General features: G+C 41.5%; 1 protein-coding gene across 4 annotated transcripts in view; it reads left to right on the top strand.

Moving 5' to 3' along the window:
• LOC133538357 (RNA-binding motif, single-stranded-interacting protein 1-like) overlaps positions 1–26,042 on the top strand; it is an 80,141-nt gene that overhangs the window by 26,303 nt on the left and 27,796 nt on the right. For all 4 annotated transcript variants that reach the window (XR_009802972.1, XR_009802973.1, XM_061879929.1 and 1 more), the window contains exons 3-7: positions 4,033–4,091; positions 11,208–11,299; positions 14,285–14,442; positions 20,801–20,880; positions 21,116–21,231. Coding sequence is in view for 2 of the 4 variants with exons in the window: in XM_061879929.1 (XP_061735913.1) it covers positions 4,033–4,091; positions 11,208–11,299; positions 14,285–14,442; positions 20,801–20,880; positions 21,116–21,231 (505 nt within the window). In the remaining 2 variants the exon portion in view is untranslated. The remainder of the gene's footprint in view (positions 1–4,032; positions 4,092–11,207; positions 11,300–14,284; positions 14,443–20,800; positions 20,881–21,115; positions 21,232–26,042) is intronic.

Genomic DNA, 26,042 nt, shown 5'->3' with positions numbered 1-26,042 from the left:
TCATTATTTTGACTTAGTAAATATTGACTTACTTATGTCATTATTTTGACTAAGTAAATATTGACTTACTAAGACTTCGTAAATATTGACTTACTAAGACAAAATAATGACATAAGTAAGTCAATATTTGCTAAGTCAAAATAATGACTAAGTCAAATGAATGACTTATAAGCGTTTACAGTAAGCGTTTGAAAAAACATTAGTGGGGCCACATGCTGACATGCTCAACTCATCATGCTTAATTTATTACAGCATTTGGCAAGCCTGTAGTTGATTTTTATTTTGTAAATATTATATTTTTTATCAACATGTGATAGCAGGGACCCTGCCATTCAAAACTAGGCTGCTCCGTTACTAATGATTAATGTAACTGTAGCTGCAAAAATAGTACAATAGAAATAGGAGGGACTATTCATCCCTGAACACCATGGAGTTCATGTAGGCTTTATGATGCACTTACATTATTATATCAACTATCAGAGACATAAACTCTTCATTTAACATGACATTTTTTGCTGCTTCAACACAGAAAAAGGTAAAGTGAAATAACTTAGTTGTTAACTGTAGGTCAATAATGCTTGTCTTTCTCTCAGACAGACAGGGTTTTGGCACACACCGCAAAATGAGCTAACGTTACGCTAAAAGCTAATTAGCCCTCACCTCAAGGACTGCTGATTGGCTGTTACCGCTCTGAATATGCACTGTTGGATGTGAATGTGACAATGACATCTAAAAAATTGGATGAAGAACTGTGTTCCTGGGACTCGATTCAGATGTCTGTGACTCCAAAGAGGTTAAGAACCACTGCTCTCGGTTTGAGGTGCTGGTATGCACAGATCTATTGTGGCAACAGTTCAATCTTCTACGGAGCGCGACCAGGAATGTAAGCGGAGCAGTGTATCGGATCACAGGCTGGCTCAGGGCCAACAATGGCCTCACTACTGACCGACCATTTGTCCAGGGTGTAGCCTGCCTCTTTCCAGCTGGACTGGCCTCTAGTTTCCCCGCCACCATGAACAAGACGCCTGCTTAGGTTACAGTTTGACGAGAACATATGGACGACGAGTCCATTGCTAAGGTCTACAGATGATAGGGATGGGAATGCCCCCCTCTACCTCAAAGAACTGCTCACCCACAAATCCCCCACATGACACCTCCGCTCCAGGCTATTCTCCTCCAACCCCTGAGGACAAAGTTCCAAACTATGGGAGACTGGGCTTTCTGCTCCGCCGCTCCCAGTCTGTGGAATGCTCTCCCTGACTACCTGAGGGCACCACAGACTGTGAATGCTTTTAAAAAAGGCTTAAAAACCCTTCTTTTTAAAATAATATTTTTTTAGATACATGTATTATAGTTCTAGCTATAACGCTGTTCTAGTTTTTATTTTACTTTTCGGGGGCAGCTATTTGTGGTTCAAGCGTTGTAGTTTTTTAAATGCTCTGTAGCACTTTGAGGTTGTTTGTTCAATGTATAGTGCTTTTACAAATAAAATCTATTATTATTATTAAAATGAGGGCTTTCTGCTCCGCCGCTCCCAGTCCGCGGAATGCTCTCACTGACCACCTGAGGGCACCACAGACTGTGGATGCTTTTAAAAATGGCTTAAAAACTGTTCTTTTTGAAAAAGCATTTTTTTTCAGATATACATATGCTAGTTCTAGCTATAAGGCTGTTGTAGTTTTTATTTTAGTTGTTGGGGGCACCTATTTGGGGTTCTAGCGTTGTTGTTTTTTAAATGCATTGTAGCACTTTGAGGTTGTTTGTTCAATGTAAAGTGCTTTTACAAATTAAAAATATTATTATTATTAATATTAGGGCTTTCTGCTCCGCAGCTACCAGTCCGTGGAACGCTCTCCCTGACTACCTGAGGGCACCATAGACTGTGAATGCTTTTAAAAAAGGCTTAAAAACCCTTCTTTTTAAAATAGTCTTTTTTTTTTTTTAGATATACGTATGCTAGTTCTAGCTATAAGGCTCTTCTACATTTTATTTCACTTGTTAGGGGCAACTATTTGTGGTTCTAGCGTTGTTGTTTTTTAAATGCACTGTTGCACTTTGAGGTTGTTTGTTCAATGTAAAGTGCTTTTACAAATACAATCTATTATCATTATTAATATTAGGACTTTCTGCTCCGCGGCTACCAGTCCGTGGAACGCTCTCCCTGACTACCTGAGGGCACCACAGACTGTGGATGCTTTTAAAAAAGGCTTAAAAACTGTTCTTTTTAAAAAAGTATTTTTTTTTTTAGATATACATATGCTAGTTCTAGCTATAAGGCTGTTCTAGTTTTTATTTTAATTGTTGGGGGCAACTATTTGGGGTTCTAGCGTTGTTGTTTTTTAAATGCACTGTAGCACTTTGAGGTTGTTTGTTCAATGTAAAGAGCTTTTACAAATTAAAAATATTATTATTATTAATATTAGGGCTTTCTGCTCCGCGGCTACCAGTCTGTGGAACGCTCTCCCTGACTACCTGAGGGCACCACAGACTGTGAATGCTTTTAAAAAAGGCTTAAAAACCCTTCTTTTTAAAATAGTCTTTTTTTTAATATATATGTATGTATGCTAGTTCTAGCTATAAGGCTCTTTTACATTTTATTTCACTTGTTGGGGGAAGCTATTTGTGGTTCTAGCGTTGTAGTTTTTTAAATGCCCTGTAGCACTTTGAGGTTGTTTGTTCAATGTAAAGTGCTTTTACAAATAACATCTATTATTATTATTAAAATTAGGGCTTTCCGCTCCGCCGCTCCCAGTCCGTGGAATGCTCTCACTGACCACCTGAGGGCACCACAGAGTGTGGATGCTTTTAAAAAAGGCTTAAAAACTGTTCTTTTTAAAAAAGCCTTTTATTTTAGATATACATATGCTAGTTCTAGCTATAAGGCTGTTCTAGTTTTTATTTTAATTGTTGGGGGCAGCTATTTGGGGTTCTAGCGTTGTTGTTTTTAAATGCACTGTAGCACTTTGAGGTTGTTTGTTCAATGTAAAGTGCTTTTACAAATAAAATCTATTATTATTATTAATATTAGGGCTTTCTGCTCCGCGGCTACCAGTTCAAGGAATGCTCTCCCTGACTACCTGAGGGCACCACAGACTGTGAATGTTTTTAAAAAAGGCTTAAAAACCCTTTTTTTTAAATAGTCTTTTTTTTTAGATATACATATGCTAGTTCTAGCTATAAGGCTCTTCTACATTTTATTTCACTTGTTAGGGGCAACTATTTGTGGTTCTAGCGTTGTTGTTTTTTAAATGCACTGTAGCACTTTGAGGTTGTTTGTTCAATGTAAAGTGCTTTTACAAATAAAATCTATTATCATTATTAATATTAGGACTTTCTGCTCCGCGGCTACCAGTCCGTGGAATGTTCTCCCTGACTACCTGAGGGCACCACAGACTGTGAATGCTTTTAAAAAAGGCTTAAAAACTGTTCTTTTTTAAAAAGCCTTTTTTTTTAGATATACAGTACATATGCTAGTTCTAGCTATAAGGCTGTTCTACTTTTTATTTGAATTGTTGGGGGCAACTATTTGGGGTTCTTTTTGTTGTTTTTTAAATGCACTGTAGCACTTTGAGGTTGTTTGTTCAATGTAAAGTGCTTTTACAAATTAAAAATATTATTATTATTAATATTAGGGCTTTCTGCTCCGCGGTTACCAGTCTGTGGAACGCTCTCCCTGACTACCTGAGGGCACCACAGACTGTGAATGCTTTTAAAAAAGGCTTAAAAACCCTTCTTTTTAAAATAGTCTTTTTTTTATATATATATGTATGCTATTTCTAGCTATAAGGCTCCTTTACATTTTATTTCACTTGTTGGGGGAAGCTATTTGTGGTTCTAGCGTTCTTGTTTTTTAAATGCACTGTAGCACTTTGAGGTTGTTTGTTCAATGTAAAGTGCTTTTACAAATAACATCTATTATTATTTTTTATTTTTAGGGCTTGTAATTCCTATGCGACATACCAGTGTGCCGGTGTCATGGCTGCCTTACCTTTCCTTACCGACCCTCACCTTGCTTTTTTGCTTCTCTCTCAGGTATGGCAAGATTGTATCGACAAAGGCCATCCTGGACAAGGCGACTAACAAATGCAAAGGTGTGTGTGAGAAGTTGTCTATCCTGAGTATGCTGGCAAAAATGTGCAACATTCCACCTTCAACACATTCTTACCATTCTGGAAATTCAAACTACCCTTTTTCCAAGTTCAAAAAAATTCCAGGATTTTCCAGAATTCCTGGTTTTCCAAAGATCTATTTCCAACCTTTTTTTTGGGCGACTACTCCTTCCACATTTTTCAACCTACTTCAACTGTTCCACCGTCAAAACATTCCTCTTTGTTAGGACAAAAAAACAGAGTTGCGTTTTGAATTGGAAAAATTCCCGGATTTCCTGAAATTCCAGGAATTCCGTAATACCATCATGAATTCAACAAGTTACTACTTCAACATTTCTTGCCCGATTTAAACAATTCCAACACCAACCAATCCAGCTCATTCAGAACATTCACGTTTACCATTTTCAAAAAATTCCGGATTTTCCAAAAATTCCCTAATACCATTTACTACTTTTAGCATTTTTTGCCCGATTTAAACAATTCCAACACCAACTAATTCCGCTCATTTAGGATATTCATGCTTATTTTCCCCCAAAAATCCTACTTCTCCAGAAATTTCCTAAATTCCAGGAAGTTCCAAATCGAAATGAATGGGACATTTTTCCAAGTTGCACAATTTCCACATTTTTCAACCAATTCAAACCATTCCAACATCAACACATTCCACTCATCCTGGACATTCAAACCAACACTTTCCCAAGTTCCAAACCAAATTCTGGTTTTCCTTGAAATTCAATCTCTTCCACATTCAAACCATTCCAACATTTAACTTCTTCTTCTTCTTCTTCTTCTTCTTCTTCTTCTTCGACTTCTTCTTCGACTTCTTCTTTTTCTTCTTCCATGACTTCTTCGACTTCTTCTTCTTCAACTTCTTTGACTTCTTCTTCTAATTCTTCTTCTTCGACTTCTTTTTCAATTTCTTCGACTTCTACTTTTACTTCTTCTTCTTCTTCTTCTAATTCTTCTTCTTCGACTTCTTTTTCAATTTCTTCGACTTCTACTTTTACTTCTTCTTCTTCTTCTTCTAATTCTTCTTCTTCGACTTCTTTTTCAATTTCTTTGACTTCTACTTCTACTTCTTTGACTTCTTCTAATTCTTCTTCTTTGACTTCTTTTTCAATTTCTTCGACTTCTACTTCTACTTCTTCGACTTCTTCTTCGACTTCTTCGTCTTCTACTTCTTCAGCTTATTCTTTTTCTTCTTATTCTTCTACTTCATTTTCTTCTTCTTCTACTTCTTTTTCTTCTTTTCTTCTTCTTCAACTTCTTCTTCTTCAATTTCTTCTTCTTTCACTTCTTCAGCTTCTTTCACTTCTTCTTTGACTTCTACTTCTTCTTATTCTTCTTTTTCAACTTCCTTGACTTATTCTTTTTCTTCTTCTTCGGCTTCTTCTACTTTTTCTTTGACTTCTTCGACTTCTTCTTCTTCTTCTTCTTCTTTGACTTTTACTTCTTTGACTTCTTCTTTTTCTTCGACTTCCTCGATTTCTTCTTCTTCTTCTTCTTCTTTGACTTTTACTTCTTTGACTTCTTCTTCTTCATCTTCGACTTCTTCCTCTTTTTCTTCTTCCTCTTTTTCTTCTTCTACTTCTTCTTCTTTTCTTTTTCTTCTTCTTCTTCTTCTACTACTGGAATTTTTTTCAAAATCTGGAACTTTTTCTCCAGATTTTGAAATAAATTCCAGATATAAATTCTCCAGATAAATAAGTACTACATTCGTGTATTAATACATAAGTAAGTACTATATTGGTCTATTAATACATAAGTAAGTACTATATTGGTATATTTATACATAAATAAGTATTTTAATGGTATACTATTACATAATTAAGTACTATATTGGTGTATTAATACATAAATAAGTACTATATTGGTATATTAATACATAGTTAAGTACTATGTTGGTATATTTATACATATATACTACTATATTGGTATATTAATACATAATTAAGTATTATAATGGTATAGTAATACATACATAAGTACTATATTGGTATATTAATACATAAATAAGTACTTTACTAGTATAGTAATACATAATTAAGTGCTATCTTGATATATTAATACATAATTAAGTACTACATTGGTATATTGATACATACATAAGTACTATATTGGTAAATTAATACATAATTAAGTACTACATTGGTATATTAATACATAAATAACTACTACATTGGTATATTAATACATAATTAAGTACGATATTGGTATATTAATACATAATTAAGTACTATATTGGTATATTAATACATAAATAAGTACTATATTGGTATATTAATACATAAATAAGTACTATATTGGTATAATAATACATGAATAAGTACTATATTGGTATATTCATACATGAATAAGTACTATTACTTTATTACGCCGGTACTCTTGTTTTGTTCTGTATATTGTACAGTATTTTGTATGTTGTTCTGTATATTGTACAGGATTGCTTATTGTTTTTATTGGATAGTAGTTTGTTTATTTCAATTCTTATTTTTGATCTTTATTACTTCTTGTGTAATTTTTTTTTTAAGGTGAAGTCCTTAATGTCATTTTAACGCAAATACAATGACAACAAAGTCCATTCTATTCTATTCTATTCTATTCTGTTTTACAAGACCCTGGGGTGTTGTGAATGTTAACAAATGACGTTTTGGTGAAGATTGATGATCGCTCATTTTTAGGTCCATGTTTTTAATGCCTGCCTGGCGATGGACTGACACACCCTCCGCCATGCACCCACCCGTAGCTCGCCATGCATGTAGCGGGCACACCTGCTTTAGAGCTACCATGTCTTCTCGCGGGGTCGGAACCCTGGAGTTCACCTTGTCTTCGAAAGGGCACGCGTTAAAAAAATAAAACGACACTCCAGTCATATTTCAAGATATTAGGGCGCACAGATGCTAAATGACTTTTCAGCTTATACAGCACTGACATAGTCACCTTTATTTAGTTAAAGGGGAACATTATCACAATTTCAAAAGGGTTGAAAACAATAAAAATCAGTTCCCAGTGGCTTGTTGTATTTTTTGAAATTTTTTTCAAAATTTCACTGGTCCCCGAATATCCCTAAAAAAAGCTTTTAAGTGCTTAATTTTCGCTATTTGCGATGCGACTATCCATTTCCCTGCGACGTCACACAGTGCTGCCAATGTAAACAAACAACGGCGAAAACCACAGCAAGATATAGCGACATTAGCTCGGATTCAGACTCGGATTTCAGCGGCTTAAGCGATCTAACATTATTACGCATGTATTGAAACGGATGGTTGGAGTATTAAAGTATTGAAGAATAAACTGAAGCTATTGAGCGAATAGCTATTGACGCTATTCATAGCCATAGCATGGCCGAATAGCTGCGTTAGCATCGCCTGTAAAATGTGCGGACCAAACGATCAGGACTTTCGCATCTTGTGACACTGGAGAAACTTAAATCCTTCGATTGGTAAGTGTTTGTTTCGCATTAAATGTGGGTGCAAGTAAACGTAATATAGCTGCAAATGCATCTGCAGGTTATCCATACATCTCTGTGCCATGTCTGCTCTAGCACATCCGGTAAATAGCATGTTAGTATCGATTAGCGTAGCATGTTAGCATCGATTAGCTGGCAGTCTACATCAACAAAACTCACCTTTGTGAATTCGTTGACTTAATCGTTGCAAATGCATCTGCAGGTTATCCATACATCTCTGTGCCATGTCTGCTTTAGCACCGCCGGTAAATAGCATGTTAGCATCGATTAGCGTAGCATGTTAGCATCGATTAGCTGGCAGTCACGCCGCAACCAAATATGTCTGATTAGCACATTAGTCAACGTCAACAAAACTCACCTTTGTGATTTTGTTGAATTTATCGTTGCAAATGCATCTGCAGGTTATCCATACATCTCTGTGCCATGTCTGCTTCAGCACAGCCAGTAAATAGCATGTTAGCATCGATTAGCGTAGCATGTTAGCATCAATTAGCTGGCAGTCAACATCAACAAAACTCACCTTTGTGAATTTGTTGACTTAATCGTTGCAAATGCATCTGCAGGTTATCCATACATCTCTGTGCCATGTCTGCTTTAGCACCGCCGGTAAATAGCATGTTAGCATCGATTAGCTGGCAGTCACGCCGCAACCAAATATGTCTGATTAGCACATTAGTCAACGTCAACAAAACTCACCTTTGTGATTTCGTTGAATTTATTGTTGCAAATGCATCTGCAGGTTATCCATACATCTCTGTGCCATGTCTGCTTTAGCACAGCCAGTAAATAGCATGTTAGTATCGATTAGCGTAGCATGTTAGCATCGATTAGCTGGCAGTCAACATCAACAAAACTCACCTTTGTGAAATCGTTGACTTAATTGTTGCAAATATATCTGCAGGCTATCCATACATCTCTGTGCCATGTCTGCTTTAGCACCGCCGGTAAATAGCATGTTAGCATCGATTAGCGAAGCATGTTAGCATCGATTAGCTGGCAGTCAACATCAACAAAACTCACCTTTGTGATTTCGTTGAATTTATTGTTGCAAATGCATCTGCAGGTTATCCATACATCTCTGTGCCATGTCTGCTTTAGCACCGCCTGTAAATAGCATGTTAGCATCGATTAGCATAGCATGTTAGCATCGATTAGCTGGCAGTCACGCCGCAACCGAATATGTCTGATTAGCACATTAGTCAACATCAACAAAACTCACCTTTGTGATTTCGTTGAATTTATTGTTGCAAATGCATCTGGAGGTTATCTATACATCTCTGTGCCATGTCTGCTTTAGCACAGCCCGTAAATAGCATGTTAGCATCGATTAGCGTAGCATGTTTGCATCGATTAGCTGGCAGTCAACATCAACAAAACTCACCTTTGTGAATTTGTTGACTTAATCGTTGCAAATGCATCTGGAGGTTATCCATACATCTCTGTGCCATGTCTGCTTTAGCACAGCCCGTAAATAGCATGTTAGCATCGATTAGCGTAGCATGTTTGCATCGATTAGCTGGCAGTCAACATCAACAAAACTCACCTTTGTGAATTTGTTGACTTAATCGTTGCAAATGCATCTGCAGGTTATCCATACATCTCTGTGCCATGTCTGCTTTAGCACCGCCGGTAAATAGCATGTTAGCATCGATTAGCATAGCATGTTAGCATCGATTAGCTGGCAGTCAACATCAACAAAACTCACCTTTGTGAATTCGTTGACTTAATCGTTGCAAATGCATCTACAGGTTATCCATACATCTCTGTGCCATGTCTGCTTTAGCACCGCCGGTAAATAGTATGTTAGCATTGAGTAGCATAGCATGTTAGCATCGATTAGCTGGCAGTCACGCCGCAACCAAATATGTCTGATTAGCACATTAGTCAACATCAACAAAAGTCACCTTTGTGATTTCGTTGACTTTATTGTTGCAAATGCATCTGCAGGTTATCCATACATCTCTGTGCCATGTCTGCTTTAGCACCACCGGTAAATAGCATGTTATCATCGATTAGCCTAGCATGTTAGCATCGATTAGCGTAGCATATTAGCATCGATTAGCTGGCAGTCACGCCGCAACCAAATATGTCTGATTAGCACATTAGTCAACGTCAACAAAACTCACCTTTGTGATTTCGTTGAATTTATCGTTGCAAATGCATCTGCAGGTTATCCATACATCTCTGTGCCATGGCTGCTTTAGCACAGCCGGTAAATAGCATGTTAGCATTGATTAGCGTAGCATGTTAGCATCGATTAGCTGGCAGTCAACATCAACAAAAGTCACCTTTGTGATTTCGTTGACTTTATTGTTGCAAATGCATCTGCAGGTTATCCATAAATCTCTGTGCCATGTCTGCTTTAGCACCGCCGGTAAATAGCATGTTATCATCGATTAGCCTAGCATGTTAGCATCGATTAGCGTAGCATATTAGCATCGATTAGCTGGCAGTCACGCCGCAACCAAATATGTCTGATTAGCACATCAGTCAACATCAACAAAACTCACCTTTGTGAATTCGTTGACTTAATCGTTGCAAATGCATCTGCAGGTTATCCATACATCTCTGTGCCATGTCTGCTTTAGCACCGCCGGTAAATAGCATGTTAGCATCGATTAGCTGGCAGTCACGCCGCAACCAAATATGTCTGATTAGCACATCAGTCAACATCAACAAAACTCACCTTTGTGATTTCGTTGAATTTATTGTTGCAAATGCATCTGCAGGTTATCCATACATCTCTATGCCATGTCTGCTTTAGCACCGCCGGTAAATAGCATGTTAGCATCGATTAGCTGGCAGTCACGCCGCAACCAAATATGTCTGATTAGCACATTAGTCAACATCAACAAAACTCACCTTTGTGATTTTGTTGAATTTATTGTTGCAAATGCATCCGCAGGTTATCCATACATCTCTGTGCCATGTCTGTCATCGCCGGTAAAATGTGGAGACTCTTTGGCACATTCAATGGGGGTCTGGCGGTAGGCACATTCAATGGGGGTCTGGCGGCAGACACTTTCGCATCTTCGGGCCGGTGGTGCAACTTGAATCCCTCCCTGTTAGTGTTGTTACACCCTCCGACAACACACCCACGAGGCATGATGTCTCCAAAGTTCCAAAAAATAGTTGAAAAAAACGGAAAATAACAGAGCTGAGACCCGGTGTTTGTAATGTGTTGAAAATGAAAATGGCGACTGTATTACCTCAGCGACGTCACGTTCTGACGTCATCGCCACCAGAGCAATAAACAGAAAGGCGTTTAATTCGCCAAAATTCACCCATTTAGAGTTCGGAAATCGGTTAAAAAAATATATGGTCTTTTTTCTGCACCATCAAGGTATATATTGACGCTTACATAGGTTTGGTGATAATGTTCCCCTTTAAAAGTGCTAAAAATAGCCCTCGTAGAAGCCCTGGGACTATGGCTTCACTCCCGTCACTACACACAACAAAGAGCTGACCTCAGCAAGTAGCATCGCTCTGGTATCTGCATCCTCAGCCCTTTTTTTTTTTTTGGTTGTCAACATTCTGCCACACACATGTATATGTACAGTATCTACACGGACATTGTCGGCACACACTAACGAACTAGTGTTGTTCTGCTCTCCTCTTTGTCTACTCAGGTTATGGCTTCGTGGACTTTGATAGTCCGGCTGCAGCCCAGAAAGCCGTGAACGCCCTCAAGAGCAGCGGGGTTCAAGCTCAGATGGCAAAGGTGAGAGTTGAGTGTCGGTGTGTGGAGGAGACCCTTTTTGACCAAGCTTTTTTATATATACACAGTGGAGCAAAAAAAGTATTTAGTCAGCCAGCGATTGTGCAAGTTCTCTCACTTAAAATGATGACAGAGGTCTGTAATTTTCATCAAAGGTACACTTCAACTGTGAGAGACAGGAATTCACATTGTAGGAATTTTAAAGAATTTATTTGTAAATGATGGTGGAAAATAAGTATTTGGTCAAGCATTCAAAGCTCTCACTGATGGAAGGAGGTTTTGGCTCCAAATCTCAGGATACATGGCCACATTCATTCTTTCCTTAACACGGATCAATCGTCCTGTCCCCTTAGCAGAAAAACAGCCCCAAAGCATGATGTTTCCACCCCCATGCTTCACAGTAGGTGTGGTGTTCTTCAATCATCAATCAATGTTTATTTATATAGCCCCAAATCACAAATGTCTCAAAGGACTGCACAAATCATTACGACTACAACATCCTCGGAAGAACCCACAAAAGGGCAAGGAAAACTCACACCCAGTGGGCAGGGAGAATTCACATCCAGTGGGACGCCAGTGACAATGCTGACTATGAGAAACCTTGGAGAGGACCTCAGATGTGGGCAACCCCCCCCCCCCCCCCCCACCCTTCTAGGGGACCGAAAGCAATGGATGTCGAGCGGGTCTAACATGATACTGTGAAAGTTCAATCCATAGTGGCTCCAACACAGCCGCGAGAGTTCAGTCCAAAGCGGATCCAAGTCAGCAGCGAGAGTCCCGTCCACAGGAAACCATCTCAAGCGGAGGCGGATCAGCAGTGTAGAGATGTCCCCAATCGATACAGGCGAGCGGTCCAGCCTGGGTCCCGACGAGCGGTCCATCCTGGGTCTCGACTCTGGACAGCCAGTACTTCATCCACATACATATATATATATATATATGTGTGTATATATATATGTGTGTGTGTATATATATATATATATATATATATATATATATATATATATATATATATATATATATGTGTACATATATATATATATATATATATATATATATATATATATATATATATATATATATATATATATATATATATATATATATATATATATATATATATATATATATATATATATATATATATATATATATATATATATATATATATATATATATATATATTAGGGCTGGGCAACGGTTACCCCGCCTTCCGCCCGATTGTAGCTGAGATAGGCGCCAGCGCCCCCCGCGACCCCAAAAAGGGAATAAGCGGTAGAAAATGGATGGTTAATCGAAGTTAATCGCACTATTTCTCCGATTAATCGCGATTAACTGCATTGTATACGCAAAGCCCAATAATGAATTCAAAAGTAGTGTGTAGTGCACCTTTATTGGAATATTCCCCCACATGAACAAAAGCGCCAAAACATTTGTTGTGCAAACACAATTTAAATCAGTCCTTGTTAAACAGTAGCAGTTAAATAGCATATTTTATGAAAATCAGCTCCAAAAATGTAAACACAAACATTTAAGCTTATTGCCACTGCCAGGGTATTTAAGTTATCCTGTTTGTTATGGAAAATAAATATAATCTACATACAAATCTCTGAGCCACAATCATAACATCCGAACAGGCAATTTCTGGGGTAACAGCAGAAAAATTTTTTTTATCAGGGATCTTATGTTTAAAAAACCTATATTATAGGTAGTGGGCTGTTTTAGGGAATTTTTGATCAAATTATCCGTAGTAGCAATATTAATAATGTTGTGTTTATTCTGCGTAGTGCACTTAAAATAATTATGACCATATTTAGGAATTGATATGATGGGTTTGCTTGGTGCTTTGATAAACTGAACGCATCATATACATGGTACTATATTGTGATGTTATGAGCCAGGGGAAAAAAGAACTACCCTACCCAGCATGCAACAGGAGTGACGAGCATGCGCGGTAGCCCGGTATAGGTTGTGTGTTGTGATATGCACGCTCTGAAAGTAAACGTTAAGAACTCAGCCAACACGCCTCGTCTGCATTATTCATAAAGTCCAAAACAGTCCAAAACGGCCCGATCTATCCACATCCAGAATTGTCCGGCGGTCGTAAGTGATCCCGGAGTGACCACGCTTTAAGCCGGCCATGAAATTTGCAGAATTGTCCGGTATTTTTGCCAAATGTTCCATCTTTACCAAGAGCCCCTCGACGCCGAAGTACATCCGGGAGATGCCATCTTGTTAAGAAAAGGCGTTAACAAAATAAAAACATGTAAACAACATACGCAAATGTGCGATAAAATAATTGTCGTCGTTAATAGATCTATGAGTTAACGCGTAATTAACGCATTAATTTGCCCACCCCTAATATATATATATATATATATATATATATATATATATATATATATATATATATATATATATATATATATATATATATATATATATATATATATATATATGTTTAGCACAGTAGAAAGGTGGAATAAGAGCTGAAGACTGTCAGGTGACACCTGCGACTTGGCGTGGACACGCTGGGAATGTCAATCCGCCCTCGTCCCAATTAGGCTAATTAAAGATGCAAATGAGGCGGCGTACGTGCTGAAGAGGCATCTCGCTTTCTCGGCAGAGAGGGATCCAAACGTCGTGCAGTTTTGACACGAGCGAAGCAGCGAGATGCCGGGACTCCGCCCCTCTCGTCTCGCCTAACCAGTTTATTGGGTCTTTTCTTCGCCTCCTTCTTTGTTTGAAGAGTGAAATGTTGAGGTTTCTGCCGGCCCGTCGCCGTGGCGACTGTCTGGCGCCGGATGCTATGAATATTAATATAATCTCACCTTTGTGCGGACGCGTGAGAAGAGAAATGGGCCTCCGGGGAAGGCGTGCCACTCAATAAGCCTTCATGCTCGTGACAATCCTGCGGCCAGAGCGAAGCCTAGACCACTTTGTTGTCGTTTTGAAATGACAGTTGTCACTCTCTCCGCTTCCCCCCAGCAACAAGAGCAGGACCCGACCAACTTGTACATCTCCAACCTGCCGCTGTCCATGGATGAGCAGGAGCTGGAGAACATGCTGAAGCACTTCGGCCAGGTCATCTCTACTCGCATCCTGAGGGACTCCAGTGGAGCCAGCAGAGGAGTCGGCTTTGCCAGGTCTCACTTTTAAGTCTTTGTTACACGGCTCACCTCGTTGGGATTAGAGTACCGTATTTCCTTGAATTGCCGCCGGGGCGCTAATTATTTTAAAACCTCTTCTCACTCCGGCACTTACCAAAGGCCTGCGCTTAAAAATTTGAGTGTGATGTAAGGATACCATCATGAAAAGCAGGTTTAATAAAAAGGACGTTATTATGGTCTATAAATGAAGTCCATGCGCAGCTCCTTCTGATCAAAAGCGTCGATAACTTGTTTATAGAAGTCTTCCTTATCTTTCTTCAGTTTTAAAAGTCTCTCTGTCTCGATGGAGATCTTCCTTTATTACCTCCTGCTTCGATTGAAAGTCCAGTTTAGATTACTGTTTTATTTTAGATATGTAATCCTCCATGTTAAAAGTGCAAGCGAGAGGAAAACAATAAACGATCGCTGTTCACTCTTGCTGCTTGTTGTCACTTCTTCCGCAGCCGGGTAGTCGCAAGAAGGTCCACTAGCCAGGTAGTGAAGTAATGACTCATATTTGACACACGCAGCTACGGTATATGAATAAAACATAGCTGCTCACTGTTCTTTTTAGCATATTCAATAGCTTGGACCTTAAATCCTACTGAATAGCTCTTAATCTTCTTCCCTTTATGCGATTTCAAATGGCTGAAATCAGCCTCTTTTATTTTGAAAATGACGACAGGTGAAGTGTCACTTGTGACGTGACGAGTTTGACCCGGTGGAAATTCCAGACATGTGCTAATAAAAAATAATATTTTGCGAAACGGGTTTGACCCGGCGTTAATCCTGAGCCGGCGGTAATGCTAATAAGCATGCGCTAATTATTTTGCGAAACGAGTTTCTAGGCAGGCACATACTATATACCCGGCGGCAATTCAAGGAAATACGGTAGTTATAGTTTACTTGTTTTTTGGGACTCTAGAAGAAAAATAGCTGCACTCGACTATAAGCTGCAAATATTTGTTGTGAAATAAGCGTAAAAATATTTAATACAAGTTTATTTACGTACCGTATTTTTTCCCAAATGGTGTCTGTAACGCAGCAGTAAAACGGCCGATCAGACAAAACAGAAGTCCTGGCCCTGGACCCACCAGCTGCCAAAGCTAGCTCTCCAATCAGCTGAACAGACTCACTAACTCCACGGCGACGTTTTGGTGAATTTACTTTGGGATTTGCGTAACTGAAACAACCGTTGTAAGTTAACAAGACTAACACAGACACCCGTAAACCTGTTAGCATATTAGCTATATTACGATAACAGACATCACACACAGGATAGTTTAGTCAGCAAGATTGTTTTTAAATCATATTGTAAAACCTATAAACTTTGCTTGGAATGACGAAGTAGAAACGCTATGGACAACTGGAAGACGGAAAAGTACGGTTCAAAGCTCTAAACCGATAAAAGATAGCGCCATAGCACAAACATTGACACACCTTTTTATTGTCTTTGTTATCATTTTATTTTAACTGTATGCATAAGGGCACTGTTCTTTAAGCCGCAGTGTACAAAGCGTAGGGAAAAAGTAGCGCTTTATAATCAGTCATTTCCTATATATATATATGTATATATATATATGTATATATATATATGTATAAAAGCGACATCAGTGTGTAAAGGATATGACCACATGGGCTCAGGAACACTTCAGAAAACCACTGTCAGTAACTACGGTTGGTTGCTACATCTGTAAGTGCAAGTTAAAACTCTACTACTATTTCACTGGGGCGGTATGTTTTAAAAAAAAGCTGGCACAAGTGGCAAAAAAGACCGGGACAAAGTTGAGGAATGCTCGTCAAACACTTATATGGAACATCCCACATGTGAACAGGCTAATTGGGAACAGGTGGGTGTGCCATGATTGGGTATAAAAGGAACTTCCGTGAAATTCTTGGTCGTTCACAAACAAGGACGGGGCGAGGGTCACCACTTTGTCAACAAATGTCTGAGAAAATTGTTTAAGAACAACATTTCTCAGTTGAGGAATTTAGGGACTCACCATCCATGCTGTGTAATTTCATCAAAAGGATTAGAGAATCTGGAGAAATCACTAAACGTAAGCCATGATATTATGGATCTTTGATCCCTCAGGCAGTACCGCATCAAAAAGCGACATCGGTGTGTAAATGGTATCACCACATGGGCTCAGGAACACTTCAGAAAACCACTGTCAGTAACTACAATTGGTCGCTACATCTTTAAGTTCAAGTTAGAACCCTACAACTACTCCACTGGGGCGGTATGTTTAAAAAAAGCTGGCACAAGTGGCAAAAAAGACCGGGAAAGTTGAGGAATGCTCGTCAAAGACTTATTTGGAACATTCCACAGGTGAACAGGCTAATTAGGAACAGGTAGGTGCCATGATTAGGTATAGCAGCAGCTTCCGTGAAATGCTTGGTCGTTCGCAAACAAGGACGGGGGTCACCACTTTGTCAATTCGTCAAATTGTTTAAGAACAACATTTCAACCACCAGCTATTGCAAGGAATTAAGGGATTTCACCATCTACGCTCCGTAGAATCTGTAAAAATCACTGCACGAAAGCTATGATATTACGGATCTTCGATCCCTCAGGCAGTACCGCGTCAAAAAGCGACATCAATGTGTAAAGGATATCACCACATGGGCTAAGGAACACTTCAGGAAACCAATGTCAGTAACTACAGTTGCTCGCTACGTCCGTAAGTGTGAGTTAAAACTGTATATATATATGTGTATATGTATATATATATATATATATATATATATATATATATATATATATATATATATATATATATATATATATATGCACAATCCCACCATAAAAGTCAGTATATAAAAGCTGTGCTGTGTCAAAAAGATTAAGTGGTGAGCAGATAAAGCCATCCCACCCTAATTGAAAGTTTGCAGGTTTTATAAATAGCTGCACACATTTGCTTCCTAAATGTCAAGAGCTGGAAAACAAAAACTTAGCGCGGCAAATATAGAAGCTAACACTTAGCATGGGCTAGCGACGTGGAACGCTCACAAGCTGTGGCATGAACAGACAAAACTTACGTGGACACATTGTGAAGCCAACAATGACGCCAGGCCGACTGACTGGCAAAGGCAGGCTTAAGTGGTGCCTCTGGTTAGACACAGGTGAGCGTCCCCAAAACCAGAGGCAGGTGAGAACAATAAGCGGTCGTGGCAACCAAACCAAACTCAAAACAGGAACTAAAAGCATCCAAAACTAACAGAAAATAACAAAAACACAATCCGGACCACGGATCATGACATTCAGCATTAATGGTGCCTTACACATGCCTTGGGCAATAATACACCCCTATACCATCACACATGCTGCCATTCACACTTTGACGCTAGAACAGTCCGGATGGTTCTTTTCCCCTTTGTCGACAGTTTCCAAAATTAGATGAGCTCGGGCCCAGCAAAGCCAGCGGGTGTTGTTGATAAATGGCTGTGGCTTTGCGTAGTACAGTTTTAACTCGCACTTACAGACGTAGCGAGCAACTGTAGTTACTGACATTGGTTTTCTGAAGTGTTCCTGAGCACATGTGGTGATATCCTTTACACATTGATGTTGCTTTTTGACGCGGTGCTGCCTGAGGGATCGAAGATCCGTAATATCATAGCTTTCGTGCAGTGATTTGTACAGATTCTACGGAGCGTAGATGGTGAAATCCCTTAATTTCTTGCAATAGCTGGTGGAGAAATGTTGTTCTTAAACAATTTGACAAATTGACAAAGTGGTGACCCCCGTCCTTGTTTGCGAACGACCAAGCATTTCACGGAAGCTGCTGCTATACCTAATCATGGCACACCCACCTGTTCCCAATTAGCCTGTTCACCTGTGGGATGTTCCAAACAAGTGTTTGACGAGTATTCCTCAACTCTCTCAGTCTTTTTTGCCACTTGTGCCAGCTTTTTTTTAAAACATACCGCCCCAGTAAAATAGTAGTAGAGTTTTAACTTGCACTTACAGATGTAGCGACCAACTGTAGTTACTGACAGTGGTTTTCTGAAGTGTTCCTGAGCCCATGTGGTGATATCCTTTACACACCGATGTCGCTTTTTGATTCGGTACTGCCGTAGGGAACGAAGATCCATAATATGATTTTTCCAGATTCACTAAACCTTTAGATGAAATTACTCAGCGTAGATGGTGAGTCCCTAAATTCCTCAATTGAGAAATGTTGTTCTTAAACAATTTTCTCAGGCATTTTTTGACAAAGTGGTGACCCTCGCCCCGTCCTTGTTTGCCAACGACCGAGCATTTCACGGAAGCTGCTGCTATACCTAATCATGGCACCTACCTGTTCCTAATTAGCCTGTTCCCCCGTGGAATGTTCCAAATAAGTCTTTGAGGAGCATCCCTCGACTTTCCTGGTCTCTTTTGCCACTTGTGCCAGCTTTTTTTAAACATACCGCCCCAGTAGAGTAGTAGTAGAGTTCTAACTTGAACTTAAAGATGTAGCGACCAACCGTAGTTACTGATAGTGGTTTTCCGAAGTGTTCCTGAGCCCATGTGGTGATATCCTTTACGCACCGATGTCGCTTTTTGATGCGGTACTGCCGTAGGGATCGAAGATCCATAATATCATGGCTTACGTGCAGTGATTTTCCAAGATTCTCTCAACCTTTTGATGATATTACGCAGCGTAGATGGTGAGTCCCTAAATTCCTCAATTGAGAAATGTTGTTCTTCAACAATTTTCTCAGGCATTTTTTGACAAAGTGGTGACCCTCGCCCCGTCCTTGTTTGTGAACGACCAAGCATTTCACGGAAGCTCCTTTTATACCTAATCATGGCACCTACCTGTTCCTAATTAGTCCGTTCACCTGTGGGATGTTCCAAACAAGTGTTTGACGAGCATTCCTCAACGTTCTCAGTCTTTTTTGCCACTCGTGACAGCTTTTTTGAAACATACAGCCCCAGTAAAATAGTAGTAGAGTTTTAACTTGCACTTACAGATGTAGCGACCAACCGTAGTTACTGACAGTGGTTTTCTAAAGTGTTCCTGAGCCCATGTGGTGATATCCTTTACACACCAATGTCGCTTTTTGATGCGGTACTGCCTGAGGGATCGAAGATCCATAATATCATGGCTTACGTGCAGTGATTTTCCAAGATTCTCTCAACCTTTTGATGAAATTACGCAGCGTAGATGGTGAGTCCCTAAATTCCTCAGTTGAGAAATGTTGTTCTTAGACAATTTTCTCAGGCATTTGTTGACAAAGTGGTGACCCTCGCCACGTCCTTGTTTGCGAAAGACCAAGCATTTCACGGAAGCTGCTGCTATACCTAATCATGGCACCTACCTGTTCCCAATTAGCCTGTTCCCCTGTGGAATGTTCCAAATAAGTCTTTGAGGAGCATCCCTCGACTTTCCTGGTCTTTTTTGCCACTTGTGCCAGCTTTTTTTAAACATACCGCCCCAGTAGAGTAGTAGTAGAGTTCTAACTTGAACTTAAAGATTTAGCAACCAACCGTAGTTACTGACAGTGGTTTTCTGAAGTGTTCCTGTGGTGATATCCTTTACACACCGATGTCGCTTTTTAATGCGGTACTGCCTGAGGGATCGAAGATCCATAATATCATGGCTTACGTTTATTGATTTTCCAAGATTCTCTCAACCTTTTGATGATATCACGCAGCGTAGATGGTGAGTCCCTAAATTCCTCCATTGAGAAATGTCGTTCTAAAACAATTTTCTCAGGCATTTTTTGACAAAGTGGTGACCCTCGCCCCGTCCTTGTTTGTGAACGACCAAGCATTTCACGGAAGCTCCTTTTATACCTAATCATGGCACCTACCTGTTCCTAATTAGTCCGTTCACCTGTGGGATGTTCCAAACAAGTGTTTGACGAGCATTCCTCAACATTCTCAGTCTTTTTTGCCACTTGTTACAGCTTTTTTTGAAACATACCGCCCCAGTAAAATAGTAGTAGAGTTTTAACTTGCACTTACAGATGTAGCGACCAACCGTAGTTACTGACAGTGGTTTTCTGAAGTGTTCCTGAGCCCATGTGGTGATATCCTTTACACACCGATGTCGCTTTTTAATGCGGTATTGCCTGAGGGATCGAAGATCCATAATATCATGGCTTACGTTTAGTGATTTTCCAAGATTCTCTCAACCTTTTGATGATATCACGCAGCGTAGATGGTGAGTCCCTAAATTCCTCAATTGAGAAATGTTGTTCTCAAACAATTTTCTCAGGCATTTGTTGACAAAGTGGTGACCCTCGCCCCGTCCTTGTCCCTTGACTGAGTCCCTTCATTAGAGTGCAGCGCCGGCCTGTACCAGTCCAGCTGGTTTCTGCCTACTTCACTTTCTCATCTGCCTCGTGTCTCTCATCACCTCAGGATGGAATCCACAGAAAAATGCGACGCGGTCATTTCTCACTTCAACGGCAAGTTCATGAAGACGCCGGCAGGTGTGCCAGGTAAGAACCGTACCGCCAGGGAACACCCATGCAGACATGAGTCACGTTTCATGATAAAACTGAATCGGCATGCATGTGTGTATGGTCAATGTGGTCTCAACTCCCAGTCTAGAATGTCTAACTGGATTATGGCACATAACGAGTCTGCTGCCCGCGTGCCTCTTGAGCCAAGGTGTTGTCCATCCTGTCTGATACAACCTGCTTCTTCTCCTGTCTTTGTGCCGCCTCCTTCCAGCACCTTATCAACCTTTGCTCTGCAAGTTTGCTGACGGCGGGCAGAAGAAGAGACAAAGCCAGAACAAGTTTCTCTCCGGCAGTCGAGGCTGGCTTAGAGAGGGAAGCGCCAGACTGGTAAGATGAGCACACCTTGTTGGACGGAGTGAAGGAAGGTGCACACCTTTTAGGACAGAGTGAAGGAAGGTGCACACCTTTTAGGACAGAGTGAAGGAAGGTGCACACCTTTTAGGACAGAGTGAAGGAAGGTGCACACCTTTTAGGACAGAGTGAAGGAAGGTGCACACCTTTTAGGACAGAGTGAAGGAAGGTGCACACCTTTTAGGACAGAGTGAAGGAAGGTGCACACCTTTTAGGACAGAGTGAAGGAAGGTGAACACCTTGTTGGACAGAGTGAAGGAAGGTGAACACCTTGTTGGACGGAGTGAAGGAAGGTGCACACCTTGTTGGACTGAGTGAAGGAAGATGCATACCTTGTTGGACGGAGTGGAGGAAGGTGCACACCTTGTTGGACGGAGTGAAGGAAGGTGCACACATTGTTGGACGGAGTTAAAGAAGGTGCACACCTTGTTAAACAGAGTGAAAGAAGGTGCACACCTTGTTAGACAGAGTGAAGGAAGGTGCACACCTTGTTGGACGTAGTGAAGGAAGGTGCACACATTGTTGGACGGAGTTAAAGAAGGTGCACACATTGTTGGACGGAGTGAAGGAAGGTGCACACCTTGTTAGACAGAGTGAAGGAAGGTGCACAGCTTGTTAGACAGAGTGAAGGAAGGTGCACACCTTGTTGGACAGAGTGAAGGAAGGTGCACACCTTGTTAGACAGAGTGAAGGAAGGTGCACACCTTGTTGGACTGAGTGAAGGAAGGTGCATACCTTGTTGGACGGAGTGAAGGAAGGTGCTTACCTTGTTGGACGGAGTGAAGGAAGGTGCACACCTTGTTGGACGTAGTGAAGGAAGGTGCACACATTGTTGGACGGAGTTAAAGAAGGTGCACACATTGTTGGACGGAGTTAAAGAAGGTGCACACATTGTTGGACGGAGTGAAGGAAGGTGCACACCTTGTTAGACAGAGTGAAGGAAGGTGCACACCTTGTTAGACAGAGTGAAGGAAGGTGCACACCTTGTTGGACAGAGTGAAGGAAGGTGCACACCTTGTTAGACAGAGTGAAGGAAGGTGCACACCTTGTTGGACAGAGTGAAGGAAGGTGCACACCTTGTTGGACAGAGTGAAGGAAGGTGCACACCTTGTTGGACAGAGTGAAGGAAGGTGCACACCTTGTTAGACAGAGTGAAGGAAGGTGCACACCTTTTAGGACAGAGTGAAGGAAGGTGCACACCTTTTAGGACAGAGTGAAGGAAGGTGCACACCTTTTAGGACAGAGTGAAGGAAGGTGCACACCTTTTAGGACAGAGTGAAGGAAGGTGAACACCTTGTTGGACGGAGTGAAGGAAGGTGAACACCTTGTTGGACGGAGTGAAGGAAGGTGCACACCTTGTTGGACTGAGTGAAGGAAGGTGCATACCTTGTTGGACGGAGTGAAGGAAGGTGCTTACCTTGTTGGACGGAGTTAAAGAAGGTGCACACCTTGTTAAACAGAGTGAAAGAAGGTGCACACCTTGTTAGACAGAGTGAAGGAAGGTGCACACCTTGTTGGACAGAGTGAAGGAAGGTGCACACCTTGTTAGACAGAGTGAAAGAAGGTGCACACCTTGTTAGACAGAGTGAAGGAAGGTGCACACCTTGTTGGACAGAGTGAAGGAAGGTGCACACCTTGTTGGACAGAGCGAAGGAAGGTGCACACCTTGTTAGACAGAGTGAAGGAAGGTGCACACCTTGTTAGACAGAGTGAAGGAAGGTGCACACCTTGTTGGACAGAGTGAAGGAAGGTGCACACCTTGTTGGACAGAGCGAAGGAAGGTGCACACCTTGTTAGACAGAGTGAAGGAAGGTGCACACCTTGTTAGACAGAGTGAAGGAAGGTGCACACCTTGTTAGACAGAGTTAAAGAAGGTGCTCACCTTGTTGGACAGAGTGAAGGAAGGTGCACATCTTGTTAGACAGAGTGAAGGAAGGTGCTCACCTTGTTGGACAGAGTGAAGGAAGGTGCAGACCTTGTTAGACAGAGTGAAGGAAGGTGCACACCTTGTTAGACGGAGTGAAGGAAGGTGAACACCTTGTTGGACAGAGTGAAGGAAGATGCACGCCTTGTTAGACGGAGTGAAGAAAGGTGCACACCTTGTTAGACGGAGTGAAGAAAGGTGCACACCTTGTTAGACGGAGTGAAAGAAGGTGCACACCTTGTTGGACAGGGTGAAGGACGGTGCACACCTTGTTGGACAGAGTGAAGAAAGGTGCACGCCTTGTTAGACGGAGTGAAGAAAGGTGCACACCTTGTTAGACGGAGTGAAGGAAGGTGCACACCTTGTTAGACAGAGTGAAGGACGGTGCACACCTTGTTAGACGGAGTGAAGAAAGGTGCACACCTTGTTAGACGGAGTGAAGGAAGATGCACACCTTGTTAGACGGAGTGAAGGAAGGTGCACACCTTGTTAGACGGAGTGAAGGAAGGTGAACACCTTGTTAGACGGAGTGAAGAAAGGTGCACACCTTGTTAGACGGAGTGAAGGAAGGTGAACACCTTGTTAGACAGAATGAAGGACGGTGCACACCTTGTTAGACGGAGTGAAGAAAGGTGCACACCTTGTTAGACGGAGTGAAGGAAGATGCACACCTTGTTGGACAGAGTGAAGGAAGGTGCACACCTTGTTAGACAGAGTTAAAGAAGGTGCACACCTTGTTGGACAGAGTGAAGGAAGATGCACATCTTGTTAGACAGAGTGAAGGAAGGTGCACACATTGTTGGACAGAGTGAAGGAAGGTGCATACCTTGTTGGACGGAGTGAAGGAAGGTGCTCACCTTGTTGGACAGAGTGAAAGAAGGTGCACACTTTTTTGGACTGAGTGAAGGAAGGTGCACACATTGTTAGACAGAGTGAAGGAAGGTGCACACCTTGTTAGACAGAGTGAAGGAAGGTGCACACCTTGTTGGACGGAGTGAAGGAAGGTGCACACCTTGTTAGACAGAGTGAAGGAAGATGCACACCTTGTTAGACGGAGTGAAGGAAGGTGCACACCTTGTTAGACGGAGTGAAGGAAGGTGCACACCTTGTTAGACGGAGTGAAGGAAGGTGCACACCTTGTTAGACGGAGTGAAGGAAGGTGCACACCTTGTTAGACAGAGTGAAGGAAGATGCACACCTTGTTAGACAGAGTGAAGGAAGATGCACACCTTGTTGGACGGAGTGAAGGAAGGTGCTCACCTTGTTGGACGGAGTGAAAGAAGGTGCACACTTTTTTGGACTGAGTGAAGGAAGGTGCACACATTGTTAGAGGGAGTGAAGAAAGGTGCACACCTTGTTGGACGGAGTGAAGGAAGGTGCACACCTTGTTAGACAGAGTGAAGGAAGATGCACACCTTGTTAGACAGAGTGAAGGAAGATGCACACCTTGTTAGACAGAGTGAAGGAAGATGCACACCTTGTTAGACGGAGTGAAGGAAGGTGCACACCTTGTTGGACGGAGTGAAGGAAGGTGCACACCTTGTTAGAGGGAGTGAAGAAAGGTGCACACCTTGTTGGACGGAGTGAAGGAAGGTGCACACCTTGTTAGACAGAGTGAAGGAAGATGCACACCTTGTTAGACGGAGTGAAGGAAGGTGCACACCTTGTTAGACGGAGTGAAGGAAGGTGCACACCTTGTTAGACGGAGTGAAGGAAGGTGCACACCTTGTTAGACAGAGTGAAGGAAGATGCACACCTTGTTAGACAGAGTGAAGGAAGATGCACACCTTGTTGGACGGAGTGAAGGAAGGTGCTCACCTTGTTGGACGGAGTGAAAGAAGGTGCACACTTTTTTGGACTGAGTGAAGGAAGGTGCACACATTGTTAGAGGGAGTGAAGAAAGGTGCACACCTTGTTGGACGGAGTGAAGGAAGGTGCACACCTTGTTAGACAGAGTGAAGGAAGATGCACACCTTGTTAGACAGAGTGAAGGAAGATGCACACCTTGTTAGACAGAGTGAAGGAAGATGCACACCTTGTTAGACGGAGTGAAGGAAGGTGCACACCTTGTTGGACGGAGTGAAGGAAGGTGCACACCTTGTTAGACAGAGTGAAGGAAGGTGCACACCTTGTTGGACAGAGTGAAGGAAGGTGCACACCTTGTTAGACAGAGTGAAGGACGTGCATATATACATACATATATATATAGATATATATATATACATACACGTATATATACACATACATACATACATACATACATACATACATGTATATGTATATATGTTTGTATCTATATATAAATATACACATACCATCCATCCATCCATCCATCCATCCATCCAACCATCATCTTCCGCTTATCCGAGGTCGGGTCGCGGGGGCAGCAGCCTAAGCAGGGAAGCCCAGACTTCCCTATCTCCAGCCACTTCGTCTAGCTCTTCCCGGGGGATCCCGAGGCGTTCCCAGTTCAGCCGGGAGACATAGTCTTTCCAACGTGTCCTGGGTCTTCCCCGTGGCCTCCTACCAGCTGGACGTGCCCTAAACACATCCCTAGGGAGGCGTTCGGGTGGCATCCTGACCAGATGCCCGAACCACCTCATCTGGCTCCTCTCGATGTGGAGGAGCAGCGGCTTTACTTTGAGCTCCTCCCGGATGGCAGAGCTTCTCACCCTATCTCTAAGGGAGAGCCCCGCCACCCGGCGGAGGAAACTCATTTCGGCCGCTTGTACCCGTGATCTTATCCTTTCGGTCATGACCCAAAGCTCATGACCATAGGTGAGGATGGGAACGTAGATCGACCGGTAAATTGAGAGCTTTGCCTTCCGGCTCAGCTCCTTCTTCACCACAACGGATCGATACA

This window comes from Nerophis ophidion, linkage group LG19 (genome assembly GCF_033978795.1).
Source record: "Nerophis ophidion isolate RoL-2023_Sa linkage group LG19, RoL_Noph_v1.0, whole genome shotgun sequence".
In the NCBI taxonomy this organism is placed as follows: domain Eukaryota; kingdom Metazoa; phylum Chordata; class Actinopteri; order Syngnathiformes; family Syngnathidae; genus Nerophis; species Nerophis ophidion.
Note: the sequence above shows the minus strand (reverse complement) of the source record. Positions and strands in the feature narration are given on the sequence as shown.